This window comes from Papio anubis, chromosome 5 (assembly GCF_008728515.1).
Source record: "Papio anubis isolate 15944 chromosome 5, Panubis1.0, whole genome shotgun sequence".
Taxonomy (NCBI): Eukaryota; Metazoa; Chordata; class Mammalia; order Primates; family Cercopithecidae; genus Papio; species Papio anubis.
Window position 1 is genome coordinate 140,549,321 of NC_044980.1, and position 12,421 is coordinate 140,561,741.

General features: G+C 38.8%; 1 protein-coding gene across 2 annotated transcripts in view; it reads left to right on the forward strand.

Annotated features, from left to right (window-relative positions):
- The window catches only part of SCGB3A2 (secretoglobin family 3A member 2), an 80,265-nt gene extending 73,410 nt beyond the window's left edge, over nucleotides 1-6,855 (forward strand). Inside the window, exons 1-3 of one of the 2 annotated variants that reach the window (XM_003900321.5) lie at nucleotides 3,304-3,521; nucleotides 6,119-6,321; nucleotides 6,683-6,855. In XM_003900321.5, the coding sequence (XP_003900370.1) occupies nucleotides 3,467-3,521; nucleotides 6,119-6,321; nucleotides 6,683-6,706 (282 nt within the window). In that variant the 5' untranslated portion in view covers nucleotides 3,304-3,466 and the 3' untranslated portion in view covers nucleotides 6,707-6,855. Of the gene's footprint in view, nucleotides 1-3,303; nucleotides 3,522-6,118; nucleotides 6,322-6,682 lie in introns of those variants that run through there. The other variant, XM_009209336.2, reaches the window with a different exon arrangement.
- Nucleotides 6,856-12,421: the final 5,566 nt, after the last annotated feature.

Genomic DNA, 12,421 nt, shown 5'->3' on the forward strand with positions numbered 1-12,421 from the left:
AAAAATACAGAATCAAAAGACATAATTGATACAATGGCTCAAAACATAGGAAGCACAGAAGTAAACAAGTCCAAGTCTGTTTTCAATTCTGAGTATACCCCCCATCCACTTGTTGCCTATCTATCACAGCTTTCTATTTGCTTCTTCACAGCACTAACCACTAGTGTTTTCTGTTTGTTTACCTGTTTCTTGCCTGTGTATCTCACTACACTGTCAGCTCCAGGAAGGCAAGGAATTTGCTTGTCTGGTTTTCTGCACTAGTCCTAATTGCTGACACAGTGCCTGGCACACAATGGATACTTCATAAACATTTGTTGAACAAATGAATGAAACCAATAGTGCTTGATGGTTATGTGTGTATGTATAACATCATTTGCATGTACACACACATACATACTACTGTTCATATATGTATATGTATGTGGACATTTGTGGGTGCTTTTGAGTTGATGTTTTTCATGTAGGTTCCAGTCAAGACTGCATGTCTGGCTGACTACTAGATACACCCAACAGAAATCTATTTGCCCAGGTGTCTCAGGAGTCTCCTGAAAAGAACTTGCCCTCTAGGACCAGCAGAGAAGCCTGATACAGTACCAATCATTTCAGAGGTTCAAAGAGAGAAGAATTTCTGCATGTATAATGATATATTTCACCTGGGGAGGCCTCGGTCCTATCCCTCATGGATTTACAACTTGGCATTTATAAGAAATAAGTCAGTTTAGAAACTGGAAAACCTATTTTTTATTGAAAGCACTACAATATTTTAGGATGGTGTGAGTCAGAGTCCAGCCAAAAAGTTGAAACCATACCAAGTGATCACATAGAAAGAGTTCAGCATGGAGGGTAATTTACAAAGTGCTAGAAATGCAGTTAAAGCAACCAAGCAGAAGATGAATCAACTCTGAGATGAGAAAATGCAGGAAGTTGTCACTCCTTCTAGGTCAGGAGGGACAGTGATGAGAAGGTGGGGCCTAGGAGCTGGGGCCATGCAGTAAAAGCTGGAGCAATGTTGGCCTGCATGGCACAGGGGGAACCACACATAAAGGGCCTTTCTGAAAGGAGATGAGCCTTGGAGAGGGTACAGCCACTACCCAAGAGAGCTCCTGAATTGGACAGAGGGAGACATACCCCTTCTCCTTTCCTCTCTCTCTCCACTCTTTCACCAGTGACTTCCACTGGCTTAACTTAATCAGATGCAGTTGGCAAGGAAGCCTGGAAACCACATTTTAAAAAGTCACCTTTCTATAATACAGAGCCAGGAATGAAAGTGAGGAGAAAGGATTTAAAAGCAAACAAACAAATTTGAGGGCAGCACTGGTTTAGTGTTCCAAAAAGATCATAATATAAAACTAAAGGGTGGCATTGTGGCAGGCTAGATCTCCACAAGCAACCAAGTCTCCATAAGCCCTTTGCTGTAATGATGAATGTGTAAGTTAAACATTGAAGACCTGGAGAAACTGGTGCCTGAGTAGGAGAGCTGAAATGCAGAAACAAACCCATTAAGACCCTACCTGGGCTTTCTCAGCCTCAAACCTGATTGAGTGATAAAAGCATTCATGCACATACAAAACATAACAGGACCCATGTAAAATTAAGAAACCTTCCAGCCCACAGACCCCTGGTTAAAGATTAGATTTAGACTGAGTAGAAATACTCCTACATGTAGGCATAGAGCTTGAAATTCATATATATATATATATAAAAGGAAAAAGTCATAACTTTCAGTTGGTCTGATAAATTACTCCGACATTCTCCCTGTGGCTGGTTACAAAAATAAACTCTCTTCTTTCCCAGTTCACCTGCACCTCATTATTAGACCATGAGAGCAAGCAGCCAGACCCTCTTCTTCTGGCAACAGCATCAATCTTACCACCACTCATGCACACAACCTTGGCTCTTTGAGGGGCTTGGTATCTTAATATCACTGGCATCAGTGGGAATATGTAGGAGAAACGGAAGCAGTATCTGGTAGAGAAAGAAGGAGAAGTGGCAGGATTGAGGTGCATGCTGGGCATTTATGGTGTCTTTCTTTTAGTTTATAAAGTAGCAGAAAGATAAAGAAATGACAGTTACAACGTGGTAACATAAAAATTAGTAAAATGTGACATAAATTAGATATTAATTTTGGTTTGGCACAGCAGAATGCTCTGTCTGCATAATTTTGTTAGATCCTCATTACAACACCAAACCCTCAGATGAGGACAAATAAAGACCCAACCTCTGGCCTTGCATCTTAAGGTGTGTTTTCTCAAAATTTTCTGGGTTCCACTTTGGTGGTGGGAATGGCTGGAGCCAGCAGTACCGTGTGGTCAGGGAGCTCTGAGCTGGTCCTGTGCCCATATGGACTCTGCTTTCTGTTTCATCCCTTCATGGTTCTTTCTTACCCTCTTCCTTGCATGTCAGGCCTACTTGATGCCCCAAAGAACTCCAGGACTTGTGCTCACAACCGAAGTTGTCCTGAGGTCCTGTGGCTGGACCCTGGATCCAGAAAGACAGCCTTGGAAACAAATTGCTACTCCTGTAGCCAGCACCCTATTATTACGTATTTTTGCATTATTTTATCAGATTCGATTGCCAAAGAATCTTGCAAAAACAATTTTCTCCCCAAGCTACACACCTTATGGTTGGTCATGTTATTTATGTTCCCATTTTAGATGAGAGGACCAATATCATAGATTAAAAATGTCAAATCCAAGATTACACAAACAGTGAAGATTGAATCCCAGGTTTTTCAGAAGGCATTTTGATGTTAGATCTTAAGCCTATTATTCTATTCAAAGGCTCAGAGCAGACATGCTCTGAACGTACTCAAAATAACTGACACTGGAAAAGGTAACAGAGATGTGAAAATCTTGCCACAGTAGATGTGTGAGTGGGCTGGGGGCAGGTGAGTTCCAGAGAAATGTGGCACTAAATGTCATTAAACTGACTCTGTATTATACCAGGGCCAAGGGGACCTCCAGATTGCTTTCACAACTGGGTAGTTCATCAGCTAATGTGATTCTCCAAACTTTAAATGAATAGAAAACTGGAGGAGGAAAATATAGAAAACTAGAGGAAAACACTCCTTCTAATCCCAATATAAATTCTTCACTTCTTTTCAACGTTCTTCCAGGAGAAGGATTCTTTGGGCTCTTTGTCTTCCACTTTTATTTCTGTGCAAGGATTTATGCAAGAGGTACTTGACAATGCTATAATGTAGGGCTTTGTTTTTCATGGGAACACAAGGCAAAGCGGAAAACTCTCCAAATTGTTTAGTGAGAAAACATAACCTTTATCCCTTTATTTGGGGGGGGTGTGAGTCAAGTGGTAGGGACTAGAATTCAAGTCTTCAACGGGCATATAAATACATGTGTTTGCAAAAGCAGCCATCACACTTTGTATGGCAAGTGGAACCACTGGCTTGGTGGATTTTGCTAGATTTTTCTGATTTTTAAACTCCTGAAAAATATACCAGATAACTGTCATGAAGCTGGTAACTATCTTCCTGCTGGTGACCATCGGCCTTTGTAGTTACTCTGGTAAGTAACTGGAATACATCTGGCATATATGATATTTATCTACTTTTCTGTTAATAACAGCACAACCAGTAAGCTTTGCCTCACTGACAGTGGAATATGGTGGTAGGAACTTTATTATTTTATTTTATTTTTAACTGACACATAATAATTGCACATATTTGCAGGTTTGGAAGAAGTTTTGGAATCACAGAAAATGGTGATGTTGGAAAGTATTTCAGATCCCCACCATCTAAGCTCTAACCCAATATAAGTATTCTAATACATCTTACATAGGAAGTTAGCCAACTTCCACAGAGGGTCAACAAAGCACATTTCACTGCTGGGTATTGGTCACCATTAGTTTTTCTTATTTTCCTCAATTTTGAGTTAAAATTTGATTTTATAATTTATTTTGTGCTTTTGAACTATATGGAGTCATTCTTGCTATCATCTCCAGTTATCCAACTTCCTAGCTTAGTTCTCCTGAGATAGCTACGTGCACCTTTTCATCCACTCAGTGGATATTTATTGAAAGGCTACAATTTTTTGGGCACTGGATATGCATTGGAAGATTTAGACATGAATCAGTCATAAACATTGTTCTTAAGGTGCTAGTCTGGTAGGGTAGATAAGGCTTCTACCAAAGTTACTCTAATTCTAGACTACTGTAAATGCACTGTGAGATAGCCAGATAGAACTCTGTAAGTGTATTGGTGGGTGATGAGTTTAATTTTCAGGTAAGGGTATAGAAGCTGGCTTCTTGGAGGAGAATGGGAACTGCTTTTGGGGGGGGTGGTGTTGGGGGAATCATTATAACTATCAGGAAGATAGTTTGGGCACATGGGAAAAAAAGATTTCATGACGGCCACTGCTCATTGAGAGAACTTTAAAAGGCTTTGAAGACGTTCTCCCAGGAAGCTGTAAATACATACAGAGAAGATATTTACCAAAATATCTGAAATAAGAAGTATGGAGATTAATAATTGATTGCTGCCCACACCTACACTGACAACTTTGACTTGTGATGTTTATTGAATTTCTGAAGGAATTTGTAAGTTCACCAGTTTTGGATATTTCATTATTCCCTAGTGTCCAGGGACAGGTATCTATGGGCAAAAGTGACACAGAAAGGAGGTGGGGAAAATAAATATCACCCCCTCTGGGTGAGAATTTTGGAGGGACAATAGGCAATAGAAAATGGAAAAAGAAAAAAAAGATGTACAGGCTCCATTTTAATAATTTGAATAGGGAAATAATAGGTTTCCAAAGGAAAATAAACTATGGCAGGTCTTAGCCAGAAGGAGAATGTGTGTTCTTACATGTGTGCTCACATGCATGTGTACATTTATATATCTGCACATGTTTTTGTAAAAATATATATCATACATATTTTCCTCAATCTCTACTTTTCCCCCCATTCATCTTCTGTGGGAAAGTTATCTTTCTAAAGCCAAAGATATAAAAATATAATTTTCCTATGTAAAAGCCTTGATAGCACCCCACTGCCCTCAGGAAAAAAAATCCAAACTCTTTTGTGTGACATCCAACAGTTTAAAAAATCTGACTTCACTCAACTTTTGCAGCCTCACTCCCTTTATCTTCCATCCTTTGGTCATAGCCTATTGTAAATCTGCACTCCAGCCTTCTGGGCAGAAGGCTCACCATCCTGTGTATGCACTTTCATCCTAACATTTCCGTGCTTTTATTGGTCATGTTTCTAAAATGCTTCCACTCTTCTTTACCTTATGATCCTGACATTTGCCTCAAGACATAGCTCTAACAACACTTCTGGAAAATTCCTGCAGCACTTTCTCATGTTCGAATTAGTCATCCCTTCCTTGTGTTTCCATAGAGCTTTGTCCATAATGTTAGCATAGCACATGCTACACTGTGGCATACACAGATCTTTATTGCCAACTGGACTGTGTGAAGTCTCTCAATGGGCATCCTTGTCCTATTTGTCTATGTATCTGCACAGACTAGCATAGAGTTGGTGCTCAATTGTGTTTGTAGTGTTGAGCTGAACTGGTTGGGAGCAGTTTCCTGGGCTGTGGTTGGGTCTATTCCTGTCCTTATGTGGAGATTCACTATGGCATCTCTCCTTTAGCCTCAAAGCTGTGAGCTGTGGAGATAGCCACATACAAAATACCATCCTCTTCAGTCAATCACGAGGATCTGCTGAATGCTTACTCTGTGCCAGGGTCAGTTCTAGGCATGGGTGCAGTAGTGAACAAAACATACATTCCTTGTTGTCATGGAGCCTCCATTCTAATGAGACAACAAGGACAATAAAAATAGCAAATGAAGAGTTGTTTTTCTAGGAAATGGTAAGAAAAAGTAAGTGATGGAGAGTGACAATGGCCATTGCAGGTTTCTCCGAGGAGGTAACATTTGAAGAGAGACCAAACAATGTGAGAAAGAAAGGTATGTAGCTAGCTGAGGAAAAAAAGTTCTAGGGAGATGGAACAGCAGGTGCACAGGGCCAGAGGCAGAAGTTTTGAATGGAAGTAAGATGAGTGGATCTGGAATGGACCTATTGATGGACACAGGGAAAGATGATGAGGTCATAGTCTGGGCCCGGATGTGCCTGTCTCACCTGGTTTCTCTTTTGCCTGCAGCTACTGCCTTCCTCTTCAACAAAGCGCCCCTTCCTGATGACAAGTTGGTACCTTTACCTCTGGACAACATTCCTCAGCTTATGGATCCATTAAAGCTTCTTCTGAAAACTCTGGGCATTTCTGTTGAGCACCTTCTGGAGGGGCTAAAGAAGTGTGTGAATGAGCTGGGACCAGAGGCTTCTGAAGCTGTGAAGAAACTGCTGGTAACCACAGCTTGGGAGGCTAATCTGCCAGAGGGGAGGGCGTAGTCACCCTGAATGTCTACCTCATCCTCTTGGCACTTGTAAATGTGCACTTCCACTTTACTGATTACACTCATAGGAAGTTTGCATGTCGTGGAATGTCAGGAAAAATATGATTTCTACATTTCTGGGAAGGGTTTTTGAATGACAGTGACATGTGTTATAGTTGTGACATTATCATTTAGCCGAGACGTAATCACTCTGAGTTTTTGTTTCCCCATCAGTAAAATGGTGGCCAACAGGATACTGAAAGTGAATATTTTTCGAAACGTTCAAATTACATGTAAGCTGCTCTAATTTTTGTTGTCTTTCTGCCTTTCAGGAGGCGCTATCACACTTGGTGTGATGTCAAGATAAAGAAAGAGCAGAGGTGGATGGGGATGGAGGATGATGCTCCTATCTTCCCTGGCTGAAATGCATTCTACCAATTATAGACTAAATGCCCTAAAATGTAGTGACCTGTGAAAAGGACAAATAAAGCAATGAATAGATTCAGTAGTCCTGTTTTTATTTCTGGGGACTCTATTCAGAAGGACATACCCAGATTAGTTTTTCCTTGGTTCATAAATTCAAGAGAGCCTGTTTTTATAAAGAAAACCTGGAATCTTAAGTAAGACACAATGATTCCTTTTCCTTTCCTTATCTCTAAATTAAACATCTCTATTTTTCCCAACTGTTTTTTATCTCACGGTGTTTCCAGACCCTTCACTTTCCTATTCCCCAGCCCAAATAAATGTTTACATTTAAAAAATGAAAAAATAATTTTCAAAATATTGCCTGATGAGACTAGCATCTTACTAACTTAATTGGTTTGGCTTCTGTTTCACTAGAATGCTAGTTTTTATTAAGTTTGTAGTTAAGCTATGGCCACTCAATAGCTTTCACTGATCCTTCCACCAGTTTAGGCCTTTACTACATTATCCTTAGGCAAATGGGTGAGGAACTATCTTTTCTTTCCTCTACTCTGTCATCTGCAATGATGACAGAATTATCTTTCCAAGGAATTATTCTGGTAATATCATGACAGCCTGAACAGTAGATTTCAAGCTTCTGAGCATGGCATGCAAGGCTGTTCATGATCTGGCCTTCGGTTACACGTCTAGTCTTCTTATCTACGTTCCTTTCTTCACATGAGCTCTACTCCAGCCGCATTGAACAGATAACCAAATCCTTTTCCCTCTAACATTCTTACACCTTAATGAAAAATCAAGTTTCTTCCTACCTAGAATATCTGCCACCTTCGGCTTTCAGACCTGGCCTGTGCCAGTCTTGGGACTGTTTGCTGTCAGATCCATTTCCTACCCTTCCCCTGCTCTGCTCTACTCTGCTCTGTGTTGAGAGGGGATAGGAGACGTGATGCTGATTGCTGCAGCTTGCATTTCTCAGGTTCCCAAATCAGCTGACATTTGGGCTAGGTTCTGCCCCTGGGAGGTGTAGGCAGTAGATAGGAAGTAGGAAAAGAGGAGAACTATTGTGTGGCCCTTTCTGGCTCTGTATTTGGGAGAAGTCTCTGGAAATGACTGTACCATGTCTGAGGCTCCAGGTCCTGCTAGATAGGCCTGCCTTGGTTCCAGCTTTTGCTGGGTGAGTCCAGCCTCTGGGCTCTGGTTACATCACCTCCTTTCTTTTTCTCTCTAACTGAAGTTGTTAGTGGTTTCCTCCTATTGTCAGGTTCTGGGTGCCTCACCATCACCGAGTTGACTTTTTAGCTCTTCTAATGTCTATTCAATCAATTCTTTGCAATACATTCCTTCTATTCTAAGTACTTTGAGTAATTTCTGTTTCTTCATTGGTTCTTGACTAAGATGATGTTAAATGTTATCTCTAGGGATATTATCTTATTTTTCCTGCCATTGCTTGACTTCCATTTTTTGGCAACTAAAATAGTTTTCACTCCGTGAAATTTTCTATTTTATTTCCTTATTTTATCTATGTCTATAATGATAGATTAGGTTGCCCAGCTGCAGTAACAAATAATCCCAAATCGCAGTGGCTTATGTGCACAGTGTTTGACTTGTTCCTCATACTATATGGCCATCTTTGGTTGGCTGTAGCTATGATCAATGTTTTATGAATTCTATAACCGGAGCTGATGAATAGTCTATCTTCAGCATTTCACTTATTATGTTTGTAGGGAAAGAGAACTTGGTGAACCATGAGCCAGCTCTTAAAGCTTCTTCTTAAAAGTGAAGTATATGACTTCCAATCATGTTTAATTGGCCAGAGCAAGTCATTTGACCATGTTTGACTTCTTTAGGAAGGGGATGTGTAATTACCGTATAGGAAAGAGCTGTGCCAAATGTGATTAATGTAATGTAATTGACCACATTACTTGATGACTTCAAAGTAATTGTCATCTTAGATGCCTCTATCATACTTGCACTTTTATTTTCTATTGAATTATATGACATGTTTCCTCCTACCTTAGTTTTCTGCTATTTGACCATTATTTTTCAGTTTCTTTGAATGGCCCTTACTATTTTTGACTTCGCTTGAATGTTGATACCTCCAAAGATTCTAAACTTAATTCCCCTTCTATTTTTACTCTGTGTATAAACTTTACTGGGGAATCTTATGTATTACTATGGATGCCAATATAATCTTTATGTTAGAAACTCCAAAATCTATGGCTACAGTCTGGATCTTTTTTTAAAAAAGAAGAGATTCAGTTACCTATAGGACACCTCCGAGGGATGCTCTTTTTTAGGTTCAACTCAACACATTTTTACCTGAACTCATTGTCTCTTTCAAAACACATTCCTATGTTCTAATTTGCTATTCAGTTTATAGAGCACAGACATTTTCATGGTTGCCTGAGACAGAGACTTGGGAATAATCCTAAGTACTCCCTGTCGTCAGCCTCATTGGCTGATTGGTAAGCAAGACTTCTTATTATAAACCCTTCCTTCACTTCTACTTCACTTCCTTCCTTCCTGATCACTTCACTTGTCCTGTCCCTTCCCACTTTCCCTTCCTTCCTTCCTTCCTTCCTTCCTTCCTTCCTTCCTTCCTTCCTTCCTTCCTTCCTTCCTTCCTTCCTCCCTCCCTCCCTCCCTCCCTCCCTCCCTCCCTCCCTCTCTCTCTCTCTCTCTCTCTCTCTCTCTTTCTTTCTTTCTTTCTTTCTTTCTTTCTTTCTCTCTTTCTTGGACTATAGGCACACACCATCATGCCTGACTAATGTTTTTTGTATTTTTTTTAGATGCCGCGTTGCCCGGCCTACTCTTCAACTCCTGGCTCAAGCGATCCTCCTGCCTCAGCTTCCCAGAGTGCTGGGATTAGAAGCATGAGCCACTGTTCCCAGCCGCAGATCTTGCCATTTCTCTTCAAACTACTGAATTAATCTCTCAGGTGACCTTTGTATTCCCAAAGGTCCCCTTCTAATCCTTCAGCCACACACACAGAAGGAGCCTTCCTAAAATACAGGAATTATTCCCCAACTTCAAACTCATCCATAGTTTTTTAATGCTGATTGAAAAAAAAAAAGTCAGACACTACATTAAATCAACAGGCACATTAACAATAATATAAGTTTAAACATATTTGTTTTCATACTTATTTCAAAGGCTCTTTTCTAGACTGTGAAGTTAAATGGGTAGTGACTCTAATGTACATGTCTGTATCCTTAGCACATTGCATAGAGCCTGAAGATAGTCAGTGTTGGTTCTGTTGAATAAATGGGTTTGTTTCTGTTAAGTTGTATCTGATTGGGTTGGCCCCTTTATTTTGTTCCACCAGTCATATTATTAAACCACTCTGCTCTCTCTCCCAGTGTTTTGCATACTTGAGAAGGATGACTGTCTACGCCTTCACCAAGATATTAAATGGAAAAGACTGGGGATAAAGTTCTCTGCCACTCTACTCTAAGTAATAACAGCAATCTGGCGATTTACTGGGTTGGAAGGTTTTTTTTCCAGGAGTGTATCAAAGAGAGTGATTAAGAAGGAATTTAGGGACAAATTATGTTTGGGAAGCCAGGCAGAAACTGATGATAAACATTATCATAAAAGTGACAACGCCAAATGCTGGTGAGGATGTAGAGAAACTGGATCACTCACACATTGCTGGTGTGAAAGTAAAACAGTACAGCCACTGTGAAAAAATAATTTGACATTTTCTTAAAAAGCTAAACATGCAACTACCATAAAATCCAGTAATTGTACTCTTAGGCATTCATCCCAGAGAAACAAAAACTTATGTTTATGCAAAAACCTGTACACAAATGGTCATAACAATTTTATTTTTAGTAGCCAAGAACTGGAAATAACACAGTTGTTCTTCAGTGGATGAATGGATAAACTTTTGTACATCTTTGTAATGAAATACTCTTCAACAAAAAAGGAGAACAAACTATTTATATACACAGTAATCTGCTGCATCCTTAGAGAATTATGCTAAGTGAAAAAAAGTCAAACCCCAAAGGTTAAATTCTGTATAATTTTATTTATGTAACATTCTCAAAATGACAAAATGAAAGAAATAAAGAACAAATGTGTAATTTCCAAGGGTTAAGGAGAGGGTGGGGGCAGGAGGGAAGTGAGTGTGCTATATAAGGGCTGTGTGAGAGATCCTTATAGGGTCAGAATTGTTCTGTGTCTTGCCTGTATCAACGTCAGCATACTGGTTTTGATATAGTAGCATAGTTTTGCAAGATGCTACCGCTGGAGGAAACTTGGTAGAAAATATGCTGGATTGTTCTGTATGATTTCTTAAAACTTCATGTGAATCTATAATTATCTTAAAAAGTTTAAAAATTGTTTTAAAGATAATCAGAATATAGAAATATATAATACACATATAATTATATGGAATATAATTAACATAAATTATACATAACTATAATGACATATAACTATAATTATGTATAACTGTAATTACATGTATGCATATATGTAACTTTCATTCTCTTCATCCATAAATTTCACAAATTAGAGGAAACCACAGTTCACCTTTTGATATGCTTTTTTCAAGACATTTTCTAAATATTTAAAAATATATATGAATGATACATTGCATATATGAATGACACATGCCTTACTTAAATTGTTGTCTATGTGAATATTAATTTAATTTATATAACGTATATTATATTGTTTCTAATATCTAATTTTTAAATATTTTTTGTTACTATATAAAGCGTTATTATATATTTGCATACATTTTTGTCTTTATGTCTTCAGAAAAATCCTTGAAGTGGAAGTGCAAGGTCCAGAATTATATGATGTCTAAAATTTTGATAACTAGTCACACATTTCAATTGGAAAGAACAGTTGGTATCTCAGGTGACTGAGGTCAGAGAAGTGCCATTTCCAAAGATGGGATTAGGGACCCAAGACAACGCCTAGGGTATGGTTGTTCTCCCTGAGCTAGCTGTAAATCCCTTTTTATTATGTGCTGGAGGGTCAAGCCATGCAAGGTATGAATTATATGATTTCTGAGTTTCATGTCTAAGACAGGCAATACAAACAGACAGGTACGTACAATTTATTTGCTACATTATTTTTTATTTTAAAAAGCAACCAGATGAAGAACTCTCAGGCTACTGAGGCAGGTTAAAGACAGCAGAGGGCGCTCATAGGTTATTAGCAAAATCAAGGAAAACATTTTGTATATCTGCAAGGTAGGTAATAAGAAATATCAGCACCTTCTATTGCACTCAGTTTTTCATTGGGGATTCACAACTAAATGGCAACTATCTGATGCTCCCCCTTTCTAGTAACTACCTCTAACTTCATTTCAGGCATTGCTAAATGGTGCATTCTTTGTTCTGTCATTAACTGTCTCATTATCAAATGAGAACTTGTTTTCTGATACTGACAATGACCATAATAACAGTGATAGCTATTAGTTATTCATTGTTTCCTCTATATATTTTTGATTCAACAAATAATTATTGAATATTGATTGCAGGATCTTTGCTGGACAGGAAGCATAGAGTAATAAATTGTCATGACCCATATCTCCATAGATTTTACAATGTAAAGGGAGAGATAGAAACCACACAAATAAACATGGGTAAAAGGATAATTATAAGTTATGATAATAACAATAAAGGAAAAGAATA